Source organism: Marmota flaviventris, chromosome 18, assembly GCF_047511675.1.
Source record: "Marmota flaviventris isolate mMarFla1 chromosome 18, mMarFla1.hap1, whole genome shotgun sequence".
In the NCBI taxonomy this organism is placed as follows: Eukaryota; Metazoa; Chordata; class Mammalia; order Rodentia; family Sciuridae; genus Marmota; species Marmota flaviventris.
In genome coordinates, this window is record NC_092515.1 from 61,419,404 (window position 1) to 61,438,058 (window position 18,655).

At 58.0% G+C, this 18,655-nt stretch overlaps 1 protein-coding gene across 1 annotated transcript in view; it reads right to left on the bottom strand.

Moving 5' to 3' along the window:
* The window catches only part of Zcchc14 (zinc finger CCHC-type containing 14), a 60,694-nt gene that overhangs the window by 9,671 nt on the left and 32,368 nt on the right, over positions 1-18,655 (bottom strand). Inside the window, exons 3-7 of the mRNA XM_027933325.3 lie at positions 12,201-12,274; positions 3,646-3,717; positions 1,112-1,221; positions 490-584; positions 354-408 (exon numbers count right to left, since the gene is read on the bottom strand). Of these exons, the coding sequence (XP_027789126.3) occupies positions 354-408; positions 490-584; positions 1,112-1,221; positions 3,646-3,717; positions 12,201-12,274 (406 nt within the window). The remainder of the gene's footprint in view (positions 1-353; positions 409-489; positions 585-1,111; positions 1,222-3,645; positions 3,718-12,200; positions 12,275-18,655) is intronic.

Sequence of the window (18,655 nt, forward strand, 5' to 3'; positions counted from 1 at the left end):
ACCACCTGCTTATGGTGAGACTGCTACGGGGTGCCCTGTGTGCAACAGAAACACGTGCACCCACATACCTGTGTGCACCCACATACCTATGTGCATGCACATTGTGTACATGTCCATCACCAACGACCTCTGGTTGGGATGCCTAGTTTGTTAGTCAAAAATAACAAGAAGGTACTGATAGACCTAAACCCACACTGACTACTCAGCACTTTGAGGACATCATGAATCACACCACCTCTACCCTAGTCCTCGCGACGTCGTTCAAGACTCAGACTGAGAAGGACCTCACTCTGAAACTGCTGGCACAGTTAGAGCCAGAGCAGGTGTGAGGTGGGGTGGCTGTCCCCGCTCACCTGCCAGACACTCCCATCACAGCACCCACTTTCGGAAGGGAGGGGTTGCCAGGACCTGCAAGTTAGAAAAAGACGTGTCGGAGAAATTCAGACAACGGGAATGTTTATGTTTTTCTGAATCATTTTACAAACTCACTTGGACTTTGAAGCTGTTGGGTGGGAGATGAAGTGCTGAAGAACTTCTTAACGTGGTCATTTTTCAATACATGAGAAGGCAATGAAGCCAAATACCTACAAGTTAAGCAAAGGGGCTTTATCATCAAAAAGGCACTAACGGTCACTACTGGGGGACGGTCTTAACTTTCAATCAAGAAAAATAGATATTTGAGAAAAAATAAGCAGCAGGTCATAACCCACATCCAGCCTGCTGTCGGGAGTCTTCCTCGCTAGGCCTGCGACGTGAGCAATGAAAGCAAGCCTCCACCCGCTGCCCCCTGTGTGCGGCCAGGTCACAGGACATGAGGATGGCGGCCCGGGAAGCAGGACAGCAGCTCCTTGCACAGCACAGAACCCACGTGACGGGCGGCGTGCACTGAGTGGCCGCACACGCACGACATTCAGAGGCTCTCAAAGGCATAGTAAGGGGTGGTGCAGGCTTCAAAATCCCTTCACTCATCCACTCAAAGTCTCCCAGAGGCTGTTCAGAGCCTTCAAAGACTGAGGAGAATCCTGCAGGCAGCGGAGACCCACCTGGGGGCAGCCGCGTGGCCAACGGCTTGCCCAGGCCCCCGAAAGACCTAGCCAGGAGCCTCACCCACCTCAGGCCCGCTTCCAGATCCACGTGGTTCCTCTCCACGTAGAAGGGGTCTGATCCAGCCAGGCAGGGAATGAGTTTCTCCAAGTTCTCTTCAGGGCAGAGCTGAGACAACTGAAACAGAGGACAGGCCAGGAGGGACATCAGAACCAGCCACACACGCAGAGCTCCACCCAACAAGCGCTCGGGCAGGGGCCAGTGGTCCTCTGCTGGCAAGACAGGACTGACACCAGTCAAGCCATTTTGGCATCCTCCATGCACTTACGGAGCAGAAAGACACTGCAGGACATCCCCAGCCCGCAGAGCCTGACAGTCCCCTGGCCCTTCCTTTCCAGGAGCCCTGCAGAGGCTGGGAAGCAGGATCACCTGCTGGATCCAGGGTCACACAGGGACCACCCCTCAGGAAAAACAGGACCCTCAAGCCATCGTCTCCCAGTGGCCCAGCATGAGGAAGAGGGGCTGCCACACAGGCAGAACAGAGGAAGACGGCCGCGATGGCACATTCCCCCAGTTGAGCAGGTCACATGTGGGTGGACAGACCCCAAGCAGGAGAGCATCCTCATTCAGGAGCTCTCTTCCAAAGAGGCTGGCGACGCACAGACCAGACCTCTGCGCCTCCCCTGGCCTCTCTGTCCAAGGCAAGAGCCCTTAACCACAAGGGAGGGAAGAAGTGCTCCTGGCCCGGGGCCAAGCACGCATCTAGCCTCTGGGCTGAGATGAGGAAATGAGCTCTTGCCTCTGTCACCAGGCCACAGGGAAGGGCCACTGCCCTGGAAGAAGGGTAAAAGCAAACGCCCTCCGGCCCTGGTGGAGGGGTACGAATCTCCCACCAGCCCAGGACCCTGCCCCACACAGGGCAGCAGCTACTGGTGGGGAGAGACGAGGGTGCTGAGGAGGGCGTGACCCCGCGGTCCAGGACAAAGGCCCACACCCGGAACCGAGGCTGGGCTGCGGAAGAGGGCCCTCCCCCCACAGGCCCCACAGGTGACAACAGCTGAGGGTGGAGCAGGCCAGGTAAGTGGCCCTGTGCTGGAGCTGCCCAAGGGTGACCATGGTGACATCCCCAGGGCCAGCTCCTGAGGGCCTGGCAGGAAAGAAGGCCCACTGCAGGCACAAGTGCCACTTCCTCAGCCTCACACTTGCCACCAAAATGCCCAGTGACCAGAGGTGCAGGGCACAGGGGAAAGCCAAGGGGCTAAAATCAAGACAGAGCTGGCCAGGCGTGGCGGCCACCCTGTGATCCAGCTGAGACCGAGGCAGGAGGATGAGAGTTCAAGGCCAGCCTCAGCAACTTAGTGAGACCCTGTCTCAAAACAAAATCTAGAAAAGACGAGGACGCGGCTCAGTGGCAGAGCGGCCCTGGTGCAGCCCAGCACCAAACACTGAATAGGAGACACAAAGCCATCACCAGGGCCAGACTCCAGGGGACCCAGACCAGACCCGAGCAGCCATGTGAGCATCCCACAGGACCGTGCCGAAACAGGGCGCCTTCCACAGAGGGCTGGGCCATGCCACAGACAAGCAGGCGAACAAACAGGACACGAGCCTGGCCCGAGAGGGGACACAAACCCAACAGGCTCCATGCAGCCAGGACAGGGTGAGGGACACTCAGCAGATGTCAGCACTGAGCACGAGAAACTGTCCAAACTGCAACCCGGAGCCAGCCCAGAGCAAGGACAGCAGAGGCCTGAGGAGGGGACAGGAGGCCCCCAGAGCCAAGGGAAGGTGCCGAGCAGGAACCTCTCAGAGCACGTTGGAGGCGGTGCAAACACCCCGCGACCAGCCAACGGTCAAGGGACAGAAGTGACTACAGAGGAGTGTCTGCTGCACAGTGGGGAGCGGGGCACAGGGCACAGGGGAGGAGACGCAGGGTAACGTGCGTTCCCGGGGATGGATCTGGGCCTGCGTTCCTGCTGCCTGGTGGGCCGCCAAACAAGCACCAGCAGCATCTCCCACTCCGGCAGTGAGGGCGTGGTCCGCGACCCAGTGTCCTCCCCAGGGATGGGCCTTGCTTTCACAATGGAAGTGCAAGAGCCACTTCGGAAATGCCCTGGATGTGCCACCCATTGTTGAAAGGGAGCAGAGGGTCGGTCTGACACTGGCCCAGGCAGGGGTCACCACCGTGGCCCTGGCCAGTGCCAGAGAGCGCGCTGCAGCACATGTGTGTGCAGGCCCAAGGCGTCTGTTAGCAGTGATGCTTTCTGCTCAAAAGTCACTTGTTGAAACAATTTAAAAATGAAAAGGGAGAACCCCATGTGTAAAAGTCAGAATGAGGGGCATCTGTCTGCTCAGCCCCTGAGCAGGACCCTCGCCCTCAGTCTGTGCCCAAGAAACCTGGGTGGAAAGCAGAAGCGCCCCAGCCGCCATGCCAGGGGCAGCTCCGCCTGTCTCCCCAGCGCCAGGGCTCACTGCTGCAGCCTGTCCAAAGCAGACCCCCGACTGCTGCTCACAGGACAGAAGGAGACCCCGCAGTCACGCTGCAGGATGCGCAGCTACTGGGAAAGGAGCCCTTTGTTATAGGAGCCTGAATCACCTTACCTTTGAAATAAATTCAGTCACTTCTGAGGAAGATTTGGTTACTGATGTTACTGAAGAATCAGACCACAAGACCTTAAAAACAAACAAACAAACAAACCTTAAAAACAGACGTCACATCCTCAGTTCACGGCACACATGACCAGGTGTTGATGGTGGCACAGGGTTAGCAAGCACCTGGGGAAAATGGAGCATGCAGGCCTGCTCCCCTGGCCACCAAGAGGAGCGTCACACGACTCGCCCCCAAGCTTAGCATCCTGCTTTATGCAATATTCAAAAGCCACCACAGGGTGCCAGCCCGGGCCTCAGCCTGCTCTGCCCACAGCAGGCACGCTTCCTCCAGGGGCCTCCACGTTACACTGGGTGCACAATCAGCAATTTCCCAGAACTCGGCCCTTCACCTAAAAGCAAGCATCCGGGCTGCAGCAGGTGCTGTAGACACAGGGACACCATGAGTCCATTGGGTCACTGGCAGAACCACGGGGGTCACATGTAAGTACATCCATGACTCCAGGACTCCATGAAGGGGGGGCAGTACAGGGACGGGGACAAGTCAATTTGGAGAGTCAAGTGGGAAGACCCAAAAGAGCTAGCTGGCAGAAGGTCTGTGTGCCCAGTGGCCAAATGTCTATCCTGAGTGCCTTCTTCCTGCCCAGCCCATGGCCCATGGCCAGCCTGAACACAGAGCCCCAGGGAGCTCCTGTCATGGTCTGGTGGCTCGTGTCATCCCAGGTGAGACCAGTGCAGCTGGCTTGGGTACCACTAGACCTGAATGAGGGGCACTTCACAGAGAGCAGCCCGAGCTGACATGCTGACTTTGAGTGGCCACAGGGATCAGACAGACAGGGCAGCCTCGGGGAGACAGAGGTGGCCGAGAGTGAACACCACCAAATACAAACTTCACCAGGTCCAGAAGCACTGGAGGGCCCAGGCAGGCAATAAAACGAGCCAGTGTTTCTCGTAAAATTGAGACACTGCATTTGCCCTGGTTCAGAGCAGAGAACTCAACTGTCACCCCACTGTCACCATTCCGCCCAGCGCCCGGAGCTGAGCCTTGCTGCCTGGCTGGGAGGGCCTGGAGGGCTTCTCCAGACCACGGGTCCCACCAATCTCTTCCCGCCACATACGCCATCATGCAGTGCAGGAAAGGAAGGGCCCTGGGCCTCCCAGAGCACGCAGTCCCCACACATGCCCCAGCCTGCCTGCTGCCAGGCGTGCCCCCGGCTGATGCCCTGGAGGGAAGCTGGGCTTGCAGGCCCCACCCGCGAGCTCCCCAGCCCTCGAGCTGCGCTGCACCTGCGTACAGCAGGGCCAACACCTGTGCCCCTGGGAGGGGCTGGCAGAGCTCTGCTGCCCTGCTGGGGGGGCTGCAGTCAGACTCCTCCTCCTGCTCCCCACCCACCCACGCCACACGGAGGCAACAGCCAACACAGATGCGGTCCAACAGCCACACGACAAGGCTGGCACGGACGTTCATGTGTAAAGTGACAATTTGCTCCACACGTAACACTACTATTCTCAACGAGTGCCCAAGGTGGCCACAGAGGAAACCCAGCAGAGCATAGGGCACAGAAACCTACATCTGCAGGGGCGCTGCACAGCAGCCCACCACCCCGGGGCCACCTCGGCCCTGACGCTTGGCCCTGCTGCCCACTCAGCCCACAGCAATGAGGCGGGCAGCCCCAGGAGAGCCATAGAGGCGAGAGACGCATGCCACATCAGCTGACCTCTGTCACCCAGCCCAAGACCCACCGACCACTGGCCACAGGGCTCCCCGCTGCCTCCTGAGAACCAGAGTGCAGACTGACACGATGGGAGGTCACCCGACACACGGACACGCCTGGGCTCCGTCACACACAGGGCCTCGCTCTCCTGTGTCACTTCCCCACACAGCACCACCCTCTGGAGCCCCATTCTGCACCAGCAAAAGGCCAGCCAGATGCCCCGGGGGTGCCCTGGTCACAGGCCCTGTCTACAGCTCACACTGAAGCCCTGGGAGAGCAGGCGGCCCAGGGCCCCGACTGTCCCCAGTCCCAAGGGAAGGGTGAGGCTGACCAACAGAACTAAGCACCTGGAGAAGGCAGACCCTCTTCTCTTGTGAAAAGCACAAAACACCCTTCACGTTCTCAGAGCCACAGGACCCAGGAACGGGAGGCTGGGAGCAAAGGGCAGTAAGGGCCTGTTTGGTTCTGTCTGTTGTACCAGGGCCTGAACCCAGGAGCTCTTGGCCACTGACACATCCCCAGCTGGGTTTTTAGTTTTGAATTTTGAGACAGGGTCTTGCTAAGTTGCTTAGGACCTTGCTAAGTTGTTGAGGCTGACTTCAAACTCACGGTCCTCCTGCCTCAGCCTCCTGAGCTGCTGGGATCACAGGCGGGGGCACCACCGTGCCTGGCTGAGCCAAGAGTTTTCTGAAATGAAACCCAGGGCAGCAGAAGGGATGGAGATGAGGTGATTCTCCTCACAACAGAGCACAAGACCCCAGAGACCCCAGACGGACAGGGCAGCCTCAGGGAGACAGAGGGAATGTGGGGGGCCACACACAGACAGCAGGAATTCCAAGCAGGCCAGCAAAGGAGAAGAGAAAGACCAGAAGTCACTAAGGGAAGGTCTCCACGTATGGACCCAAGTCTCAGGCTAAGAGCCCGACAGGATGTATGGGGCAGACCTGCACCAAAGCTCACCTCCCGGAAACGCACCCCTAGGACTAGAGGATCCCAGAACCTCCAGAGTGTACAGAAGTGGCCACGCTCGGCCCAGGGCAGGAGCCAGAACAGACGCTTCTCCACGGCAACCCCGCAAGGCAACCAGCAGCAGAGAGCAGAGCTCCAGCTTCCTGTAGATGATGGCGGCCAGCCTCAAGTCCATTACCAAGCGTCAGGCTGGACATGCAAGGAGCGCTCCAACAGGAAGTCTCACAAAAGGGTCTTACCCCTAAGTGCCCTTCCCAGACACCACCAGAGCCCTCCCAAAACACAGACCAATCTCAGAGATCCAGGGTCAGGGAGAGCAGGCTCCTGGGACAGAGCTGCGGACGCTCTCAAGCCGCGGCTTGCCTCTAGAAGCACCTGCACCTGGACTGAAGAGGAGCCGCAGGAGGCCAGGCAGCTGTGGCGGGCGGGCGGGCAGGCGGGCGGTGCTGCGGGCCTCCTCACTAACAAAACCCCAGGCAGCCTTGACCCCAAAGCAGCACGAGGCCCTGTGAGAAAGCAAGAGGAGTGGCCCAGGCCTGACCAGAAGACCCTCACAGCCATCCACATGTCGGCCATCCAGATGTCGTCCAGCCATCAAGGCAACATCAAAGCCAACATCTAAACCACACACGCGCACACACACACACACACACACACGCACACACACACACGCGCGCGCACACACACACGCGCACACACACGCGCGCACACACACACACACGCACACACACACGCGCGCGCGCACACACACGCGCATGCACAGTCTGATATAAAACAAAAACTCAATCACAAAAATAGCTGTCAAGACTCATCCTCTGCTGCTAGGATGAGACATTCAGGAAGTTAACGCTTTGAGATGCAAAATGGACTTTTAAGGTGCTCTCCTACTGAGCTTCCTCCAGCCCCTCTTATTTACTTGTCTATTCTTATGTGGTGCTGAGGGTTGGACCCAGCGACCCCCGCCCGCCTCCAGTGCCAGGTGAGGACTCCACCTCTGAGCCACAGCCCAGCCCCACCTCCAGCCCTTGTTGTTTTAAGGCAGGGTCTGGCCAGGTTGCTGAGGCTGGCCTGGAACTCGTGATCCTCCTGCCCAGCCTCCTGAACAGCTGGGGTCACGGGTGCACCTCCGCACCCAGGGCTCTCCTTCCTAAAGTGATCAGTGACGATTCCTTCAAGTCAAAGCAGCTCCTCAGGCACCACAGGTGTCTCAGACGCTGGGACCCTTCTGCGTCTTTCTCCCTTTTCATCACGTACAGCAAGTGAAGTTTCTCTTGGACGGTTTCAGCTATTCCATTATTTTTTCTTACGGTACTAGGCATCGAACCCAGGGCCCCACACAGACCAGGCGAGCGCTCTTCCACTGAGCCGCACCCCCAGCCTGGCTGAGCGATGTCATTTCCTTAATGGTGAATCTGGACAAGGTGGTAGCACGTAGTCACTTCACATGTGCACAGTTACGAATTTCATATTCAAAATATTCCATTATTCACTTTTTGCCCGCAGACTGGTTTCCTAAAGTAACTGTCAATACAGCGTCACAGGACAAAACCAACCCTGTGGGACAGGAGGAGAGAGCTCATTCCCACAAGAGGCAGACACGTGTATCTTGAGGTGACCCAAATCCATTGCTGACACCTTCCCCCGCAACAGAACCTCTTCCTGTGTGCCATTGACAAAGCCATGGGGCTGGCCGGGGACACTGCCGGGGGCAGCGAAGATTCTCCAAGAGGAAGGTGCTTCCAACCCCACTGGACTTAGCCAAGGCCGCCACCCTGAGCTCCTGGTGGTCGGCTCCCAGGTGACACTCTTCGTCCATTCACAGCACGGCTCCTTGACGCGACAAGCTGCTTACCTTCCATGAGAGTCCTGTGGGCTGCAGGGAAACCCCGACTCTTCAACAGTTCTGAGAGCATGTAGCTAGTAGCACACGACCCCAGCCGCTCAGGAGGCTGACCCCAGGCCGGCAGTACAAGGGCAGCCTCTGCCACTCAGCGAGACCCTGCCTCAAAGTTTAAACAAGGGTTGAGGTGTGGCTCAGAGAGAAGGGGCTTGCCGAGCATGTGCAAACCCTGGGTTCCATTCCTGGTGGCACCCCAAAAAAAGGAAAGACAAAGTTCCAAGCTAGAGTTGACAGTGAATACCACAGGTGAGATGTGCCACCTGCATTTTATCAGGGGCCACTCGCAAAGCCACCCACGCCAACAGTTAGCAGACCATTCCTGGAGGCCTCCCAGTCCTTCCCCAGGAAACCCAAGCCCTCTGATGGCCGAGACAGGCCTGCCTTCTCCGGGATCCTGTGGGGACACTCCTGCGTGGCTCCCACCGCACACCCTGCTCAGAAGTTGTATCCTACTTGGTTGGTTCCACACCGTGACAACTCACTGGCACTGCTGACTGCTCAGCAGCTCATGCCTGTGTGTGGCGGAGAACACTCCACGTGGGGACAGAATGCGACATCTGCTTGTCCGTTTCCTGGAGACAGTCACAGCTCACAGCTGGTCCTGGGTGCCACGCAGAGCTGTGACGCGGGCTGAGCCTGTGTGGAGCTGGCACTCACGCTGTGTGTCTGTGGCTTTTTTTGCAGGGCTGGAGCTCAAAGGCAGGCCTTGTGCCCGCCAGGCCAGTGCCCCGTCACTGAGCTGCACCCAGACCTTCCACTTTTTAAAGAAGCCGCCAAGCTGCTTCCCACAGTGCCCACAGCGCCCACAGCCTGGCCAGCAGCACAGCCAGACTCTTCCCCCTGGTCCTTCCAACAGCCAGGGACGCCCTCTGGTTCTGACAGCACTTGCAGTCGGTCGGCGCCCGCCGTCTGACCGCTGTTCCCGCCGCCTCCTGCACGCCGTTCCCATCTTTTGTCCATTTTGTCTCACCGTTGCGTTCCGGGGCTCTTTGTATGTTCCGAATGCCACCTTCATGGGACCTGGGAGGCGCCTGTCCTTTCGTCCTCTTCCTGCATCACACATCTGTGCTGAGAAAATGTCTCCCGGTTGGTGTCACGAGGTTCCTGTGCCTGCCTCTTGAAGCTGCGGGGCTCAGGGCCCAGGGGGAGGTGGAGGTCGGGCTGCGTCCCACCCCACCTTCCTGTGCCAGCGGCTCTCACGGGTCAGACCTGAAGGCCTTCCTGGACCTTCCCGGGGGCCTGGCCCTGCGCCTGGCCCCTGGCAGTCTCCAGAGGCCCAAGGCAGGGTGCTGCAGCTGCACCAGCAGGCAGCATGGACCTCCAGCTGCGCCTTCTGGTCACGAGTACTGACTACGCCAGCCCTGCACACAGCTCTCCTTTTTCTTTGGCGCTGGGGACTGAACCCAGGAACATGCTACCACTGAGCCACACCCCCAGCCCTCTTTTGTACTTTATTTAGAGAGAGAGTTGCTTAGCACCTCCTTATTGCTGAGGCTGGCTTTGAACTCAGGATCCTCCTGCCTCAGCCTCCTGATCTGCTGGGATGACAGGCGTGGCCACCACCTGGCCCTTGAATTTTTATTTTGAGATAAGGTTTTGCTAAGTGCTCAGGATGGCCTTGAACCTGTGACGCCTGCCTCAGCCCCAGCCCCTGGGACCACAGGGGTGCTGCGCTGTGATGTGGTGGACACACAGCTTTTCAATCAACTTGTTCACCACTAACACAGAACAACCCCACTGGGATGTTTTTGGGTTTTTTTTGTGGGGGGGGTTGCATCAGACCAGAGGAAGCTGAGTGGGGGGTGTCGGGCCATCTTCTTCACAGAGCCGTGGCCTCTGACCACTGGGGGCTCTGGTGACCAGGGGAGATGCTGGAGGTCAGCAGCAGGCGTCCAACTCTTCTGTGTGACAGGGGACTGCCCCTGAGACACATGAAGATGAAGGGGACACCATCAGTGTCCCCCTGGAGCACAGCGCTCCTTCCAACAGGACGGGACAGTGTGTGCCCTGTGAGTACGCCTCACCAACAGTGCAACAGTTGGCTGGGCTTGGCGCTGGGCACGGCCCCCCCTGGACTCCGGCACTCGTCCCAGACGTTTTCAGGTCTTGATGAAGACCCCCTTGCTGTGCGCCTCAGATCACTACCCACAGATGCAGCCTGGCTGTGCTCCCTGGGCAGCTGGAGGAAGCACTGCCCTCTGAGCACAGGGCAGAGGCTGCCAGGAGCCGCCGAGCCTGCTCCTCAAGTCCTCCTCTTCCGCTTAACCCTCTGGGCAGCAAAGTCTTTGGCCACCCACGGGGCAGCGTGGGAGCCACGAGGCGAGCACAAGCAAGTCTGCCCAGGCAGCGCACAGGCGTCCGGCAGGCGGGGATGGCGCAGGTGGGCAGCTCCTCTTCAGTCAGAAGCACCGGGAGGAGGTGGCAAGGGCCCCACCCTGTCACTGAAGCTCAAGTCTTCCCGGGAGAGGAAGAGGCACATTTGTTTCTCGACGTCCCCAGTTCTCATGCCACGTGGCCCACTTTCCTTGCCACAAATAATCATATCGTGGACTAGGGAAATCAAAGCCTGCCACGACCAGCCAGACGGAGAGGGTGAGCTGACTCTCCCGCGACCGCGTCCCACACCAGCCTGCTACACACAGTGCGCGCTGAGCCTGGCCGTGCATGCCCGAGGAGGACAGAAGCCAGGGGTGCCGCGTCCTGGACACCCAGGAGCCCAGGGCTCCCGCAGCCTGCTGGCCTGCACAACCCTGACACCCGGAACTCAGGGGCTCTGCTGGCCAAGGCTCAGTGCCACTGCCACAGCCAACAGCCTCCAAATCCTAAGGTCCCCCTGCATTTTCCAAGGACCCCTCTGTAGCAGAGGAACCAGGTCTCATAGTGCGGACCTCACCAGTCCCACGAGGATCCGTCCCAAGCAACAGCCTCAGGGTGTATGACACAGTCACAGTCCTTGAAACCCCCGTGAACTGCTTACAGTGCACACACGAGCACCAACACCGCCCTCACTCCTGAACACTCCATGGGCTGCAGGCAGGTCTCCCTGACCAGCTGGTCTCCTGAGACCTCACGCCCAGTAGGTAACAGAACCCGACAGCGGCACCATTCACCAAAACCTTCCCAGCCTCTTTCACAGCTGAAAAGGTCCAGCAGCTGCCTTCAGGAATAGTTCTCTCTCTCTCTCTCTGTACCAGGGATTGAACTCAGGGCCACTGGACCACTGGAGATGTCTGAGCCACACCCCAGCCCTATTCTGTACTTTATTTAGAGACAGGGTCTCACCCAGTTGCTCAGGCCTCGCTGTTGCTGAGGCTGGCTTTGAACTCGCGCTCCTCCTGCCTGATAGTTCTTAAAAGAAAGATTGAAAGGTGACCTTACTCCCCCTCTTCATGCTGCCTCTTGCGGCCCAAATGGACACCTGAGGCAGAGCTAAGGGGACACGGGAGGCTGAGACAGCTCACCAGGAGGCCGGGACCCTGGGCACTCTGAGAGCTGAGCCTCCACCTCATCACACTCTACAGCAGGTGCCCAGACTCAGACCCCGTCTGCCTCCAGCTCAGGTCCTTCATGTCCTCCGCCTGGAGCCAAGGCTATGCCCCAGAGGACAGAGCTTCCCACCCGACTGCTTGGGGCTGAGCATCGCCCTCCACTCCCCAGGGCCCAAGGTTCACAAGACAATGTCCTCTCTTTGCTGAGGGGAGGTGGGGGCACAGAAGTCCAGCTACTGTCCCCATCACACTGTGACAGAGGCAGTACGGCTCCAGAGCCCTGCCCGGTGCCCACCTGGGGGTCTGCGGTGAGGAGCCGACCACCAGCCCTGGGGATGCCCACCTGGTCACTCCCACCGCTTGGCCCACCTCACTCAGTGTTTGTTCTGGGCTTTTACTCAGGTAAGTGGGTGCCTGTTGGTGGCAAAGGTCTTGTTCCTATCCCTTGGAGGAGAGGGAAAAAACTTGGCATCTTACCTCAAAGGAACAGTCAACATTTCTGTCACTGTGTGTGTGTGACAATCCCTTCAGGTCTATCTTTTCAACACTCACTGCAAAAGTAAACAAACAGAACAAAAGCAGAATTACAAGGTGAAGAGAGCTCGAGGCGCAGCCCCGGTGGGCATCCCCGCGGTGGGCAGCTGGAGCCTGAGATCGCCAACAGGCCTCCCAGCGCCCTGAGGCAGAGGCCAGAGCACACCGGGAAAGGAAGAAGGGCAGGGAGCCTGGCCGCAGGCTGCGTCCCCCATCACCCGCCAGCCCCCAGCAGGGCCACCGCCCTGTCCACCCTGTCAGTCCCACCTCAGGAGAAGCAGGGTTCCACACCAGCCCAGGGGCTACTACCCCGTCCTCAGAGACAGCAGGGGGCGTGTCCAGGGGACCCAGCCATGGGGAGCTATCAACTTATCACTCTCTTGCTTCCTCCCTTTCCAAAGTTTGCTCTCCTCAAAAACAAAGCAATACCATTCTGTTATGAGCATCATTTCTTTCTTCCTTTTTGGGGGAGGGGGAATGTTTCAGGGATTGAATACAGGGGTGCTCTGCCACTGAGCTACATCCCCAGCCCCGCCACTGTTTTTTGAGACCCCCAGGGTCTCACTAAGTTGCTGAGGCTGGCCTCCAACTTGTGCTCCTCCTCTCTCGGCCTCCCAACTGCTTAGAATCGCAGGCATGGACGTTCCCCGGTTTTGAGCACTACTTCCAGGGATCGTCTGCTCAAGACCCCAGGTGCTGGGGCTCCCACTCCCATCCTCCCCCCACGCCTCCTGCTTCTGCTGCAGACACTCCTGTTTCTCAAGCACCCTTCTGAGCTGGTGTTTCCTCGGCATGATAGTCAGAGAAGGCGACCCGCCCCCAGGCAGCTAGGAGAGACCACGCAGAGACAAGGCTGTGCCGAGCTTGAAGCCCCTTCCCATTAGCTTCTGCCACTGCCGGGCCACGCGGCAGGTGCTGCTCGGGAACCTACACCCCAGTGCTGGGGTAGTGAAGAAAGGAACCGGTGGCCTGGGGGTGCTGGTCCCTTCCTGCCTGCTTGTGGCAAGCCCCCGACTCAGCCCAGCTCTGCAGGGTGGTGTGCACTGTGGGACGCGCTGAGCTCAACACGGGCCCTGCAGGAAAGAGCTCCTCTGCACAGGAGAGCGCACCCCCCTCAACACAAGGCCACACCTGAGGGCTCCCCTGCCAGAGGGGCCCAGAGTCCTCACCTGACCCCGACCACCTCAGGGCACGGGCAGGCTGCAGCGGGGGTTTCCCCAGAGCACTGACGTCACCCTGACCAAGCTGTTCAGATCTCTGAGCACCAGGAACCACGTCAGTGAGCCTAAGACACGCAGCCGGCGTCTGTCCTGCCCTGAGCGCCAGCGCGTCCCCACGTGAGCAGAGGAGCCCACTCGGTGTTTGCCTGAAAAGAGGCATTTCAGCCCCAGCCAGAGGGCAGCGGGACCTGCTCCCTGGAGCCTGCAGGGGAGGCTGGCGGCCCACTGGTGGGGCAGGCTGGAAGCGCTCCACTTCAGAGCCGCGGAGGCACTTCCAGGGTGAGGCCGGGCTCCAGAGCGCTCGCCTTGCACACCAGCACCACAAGGAAGAGAGGCAGGACGAAAAAGGCCATGGTAATCAAAACAAAAGGCAACGTGAAAAAACCCTTCTTAACTTAAAAAAGAAAAAAAATCACAGGTGAGTAACATGAATACAATTCTGTTTAAAAGACAAGTGAGGGCTGAGGTTGTGGCTCAGTGGCACATGTGAGGCCTTGGGTTCGATCCTCAGCAAATAAACAAACAAGATAAAGATACTGCATCCTTGTATAGCTAAAAAATGTTTTTAAAAGGGCAAATGAGTCAGGTGCGGTGCCGCACGCCTGTCATCCCAGCAGCTCCGGAGGCTGAGGCAGGAGGATGGTGAGTTCAAAGCCAGCCTCAGCAAAAGAGAAGCGCTAAGCAACTCAGTGAGACTGTCTCTAAATAAAAGCAGAATAGGGCTGGGGTGTGGCTCAGTGGTCAAGTGTCCTGGGTTCAACCCTCAGTACCAAAAAATCAAAAATGAGAAAATAAAAGTGCGCGAGTACTTTTATTTGAAACTCACGCCTCTCACGCAGTCAGCACCCCACCTAAGAGCCCGCAGGCTAGGGTACTGACCAGGCCAAGCAGGTGGCCTGGGGCCAGTGCCTCAACTCTACCCTAGGCGTGGCTCCGGGCATGCACCTCTCACTCCAGGGCCTGGGTCTGCCTGAGCTCTGGATCACTGGCCGCCCACACCTGCTGCTGGCCAGGCTCAGCTGCGCAGGGTTGTCACAGCCCGCCACCAGCAGACGGGGCGGCTGGGGCGAGCCAGCAAGAGCCCCGCGTAGCAGGTGCCCGTGTGCAGGCTGTGGGCACATGTGGCAGCTCTGACAACCCCAGGGATGCCCTCTGACTTATTCTGGTTTTCTTCCTTTCTTCAAATAACCAAGAAGGCCTGATCTTCAAGCCCCACACCCAAGTCTCCACGCGCTCGTCCAACAGCAGGGTGAGGAGTGAAGAGCAGTCCCCGGTTTAACTGGTCGCAGCTGCACTTACTTTGTTTTTGTTTTTCTTTTTCTTATTTCTTTTGTTCCTGGGATTGAACCCAGTGAAGCTTAACCACTGAGCCACATCCCCAGCCCTTTCCATTTTTTATTTTGAGAATAAAATAAAAATCAGAATCTCCCTAAGTTGCTCAGGGCCTCGCTAAGTTGCCCAGACTGATCTCATACCTGCAATTCTCCTGCCTCAGCTTTCTGAGCCCCTAGGATCACAGACACGCATCGCCACACCCTGCAAGCTTCACGTGTTTAAGTCCACAAAACAGCAGCCTCACGCTCAGGGCCGGAGCACACTGGATGAAATGCACAGCTTAGGCCCGGGGAGACGGCAGGGCTCCTCAGGAGATTGCGCTGAACACGCATCGAACACGGACTGCCCTAAAATTCAACTGAACGTCCTTTGTGGAGTGGGACAGTCACTCCTGCAGGCTCACAGCCCCACGCTCTGGTGGCCGGTGCCCACCCCTCACCTTGCTGTGCAGCCTACCACGGGGCAGCCTGCCTCAGCAGCTGTGCGTCCACCTGAAACGCTTGCAGGTGAACCAGAGCCACCCACAAACCGAGCTCAATCCGCCATGATGGAGGTGTCCCGGGTCACGGTCACCTCTGTAGGGTGAACCCCAGATCTGCATGGAGGCGAGGCCCGTGAGCACTGCAGGCTACTGTACTGTGCACCTGGATGCTGGCCACCGAGAGGAGCTGTGGTACAGGTGCCACGGGCAAGGCCTCGGTCAGGCTGACGAGCGCGGCTCTCTTCCGGGCAGTGGAGCACTCTGACGGCTGGACAGAGGGCAGGCCCTCGGCAACCCGGGGTTTGCAGGGGTGTCAGGGAGCGCAGACCAGGAGTATCCTGTGGTCACTGGCCACACCTGATGAGGCTCAGTGGACTGGGCCACCAGAAGCCTTCCCTGGGGCTGCACCCTGGGGCTGCCAGGTTCTCTTCTGAGCACCACCGCCCCTCCCCAGCCTGTGCACACGAGCACGGTGTCTGCGGCCCACCCCGCTGCCTTCCTCTCACAGTCACTGTTGTATTCTGATCAGTTCCACTAGATTCAAAACAGCAGAACAGAACGTCCCAATACACACCTGGGCCGCGAGTCCCCAGGGAAAAGCAGCCCCCAGAGGAGACCTGAGCGGGACTCATCTCACAAGCAGAGCTGAAGGAGGCCCAGCAGCTTCGGTAGAGCTGCGGCACTGGCCCCAGAGCAAGCCCTCAACCCCAGGCTCAGCTCTCCCACCACCGGCAGCCCTGCCCGCCCACAGTCCATGGAGCACGGCTGTTGTGATGAAAGTCTTGTCCATCATCAGCCGGGTTCCCAGCAAAGGGGCCTGCCTGGGACGCCCTCCACAGCAAAGCTGGCCTTGCAGCACCGACCGACCGGCTCGAGCCCACCTCAGGGGAGCAGCGTCACGTCCACCTGAACTAAATCGGGCTGCTGGTGCTTTCCTCTTGCTTTATGGACAAACGTGTTTCAGAAACACCTAACTAAATGTGATCTGCAAACCCAGTGCCGGGCTGGGCTGTGGCTCCTTGGCAGAGCGCTTGTCTGCATGTGCGAGGCACTGGGTCCATTCTCAGCACCGCATATACATAACTAAAACAAAGGCCTACTGACAATTTTTTAAAAAACTTTAAATAAAATTAATTAATAAATGTCATTATTAACTAATTTTATTTTGTTAAAAAAAAAACAGTACTGGGCTAAGGTGAGCAGCAATGGAAGCCCCGGGAGCCCAGACACTGCGGGCTGGTGGGGTCCCCGGGCAGGTCCAGCACGGCCACTCCACCATGCTGGCGAGGCTCGCTGCTTTCCGCCATCCTCCCAGGGGCACTGTATGACCACAGCCTGGTCTTCTGGCCAGAAAGGGACTGCAAGTGCTGGGGCGGCAGCGGCCGGCGGGGTGCGAGTCCAAGCGCCTCACGCTCCAGGCAGGCCGCCTCCAGACCTGGACCTAGGGCCTGCCACAGGGAGGCCCAGGCTGCCCACCAGCAGCACTGCAGAAGCCTGGGACACGGCACCAGGGTCCACGGCCCGCCTGGTGTCAGAACAGTCAGATCCAAGCCACCGGATGGCTGCAGAGGGCGGAGCGCCACGTCTTCTGCAGGGCGTAAAGGAAAGCCAGCATCTCACGCCTTCACACTCGAGAAGAGCACTCGAGAAGAGCAACGGGATCCACCACTTAGGCGGCCAGAGGCTGGAACTACAGGTAGGACGCCCAGAACTATTATAAGGTGCCCAACAAGCAGGGCAAACACCTGGACGTGAGAACAGGCGGAAAGCCTCAAGACAGCAAGACCACAGGAAAATCGTAGAACTGGATTTTTTTCTTTAACTCGGATGGTGGTGGGAATAATGAGCAGCAAACAGACCAGATCCAGGACACATGCTAAAGGTGAAGGGGAGCAGGGCCCTCTCACTGCTGGAGAAGCTCATTTCCACCACGGGGAAGGGAGCCCAGGGTGGGCCTGAGGCCAAGGACTAGGTGGGATGCATCCCTACGCACACGCACACACACACGCACACACACACATACTCGCTCTGCCTGCAGCCTGGAGCAGCCCCTTCACTGCAGTGGCACACCAGAGCTGGCAGAAGGGCCCGGAACACCTTGCACACCAGAAAGCAAGGAAGTACCCAAAGAAGGACAGAACAGGCTTAAAAAGACACAATGCTTAAAAAGTCAGCTTGCAGGGGTTCCCACAGTCCAACTTGGGAAAACATCCACAGCAAAGGGAAACCCAACAGGCAGTGCCGGCTACAACCTTCTGAACTCGACAGAAGTCCTAAAACAGGCAGATGAACCTGCCAGTGTGGACCCACCACTAAGAGGGAGATGAACCCGCCTGTGTGGACCACCACTACGAGGAGATGAACCCGCCAGTGTGGACCACCACTAAGAGGAGATGAACCCGCCAGTGTGGACCACCACTAAGAGGCAGATGAACCCGCCAGTGTGGACCACCACTAAGAGGCAGATGAACCCGCCAGTGTGGACCACCACTAAGAGGAGATGAACCTGCCAGTGTGGACCACCACTAAGAGGAGATGAACCCGCCAGTGTGGACCACCACTAAGAGCAGATGAACCCGCCAGTGTGGACCACACAGGGCACCTCCACTGTTCCTTCTGTGTGGCTGATGCTGAGAGCAGAGGATGCACCAGCTCCTCCTGGCTGACTGTGTCCCAGTGTCACCCTCCAGCAGTCATTCCCTCAGACCTGCAGGAATTTTTTGGTGTGGGTTTAACTGGAGTTTTCTCTGATGCTTTATTTCCACAAAGTCCTCCAAGCCACAGTGTGTAGGCTAGGGGACCTGGGATCATGTCCACTGGGAAGACAGGTGGACTGAGCCCGGTGAGAGGCCCAGCATATCACTGGCACCTTGGGGACATTAGGTGTGGCTGTTCAGATGCCAAAACTTAATGATTGTTATAGGAGACTTATTTCCAAAAGTTACAGTTAATTACTGATGATGTTTGGAAATCGATCTATTGTAAAAATACTTAGGGATTAGTTACTTCAAACATCAAAAGTCTACATTTTACGTTTTCTTTTTTTTTTTTTTGGGGGGGGGGTAACAGGTTTGAACTCAGGGGCACTGGACCACTGAGCCACATTCCCCAGCCCTATTTTTCATTTTATTTTGAGACAGGGTCTTGCTGAGTTGCTTAGGTCCTCACTGTTGCTGAGGCTGGCTTTGAACTCTCCATCCTCCATCCTCAACCTCTCACGTTGCTAGGAATACAGGCGTGTGCCACCATGCCCAGTGACATTGTCTTTCTTATAATTGAAATATTTCATTTAGATAACAAGGATCACCCCAGACCAAACTTGCCCACTCTGGTACAGTCTGAAAGGTATGAATGTATTTCAT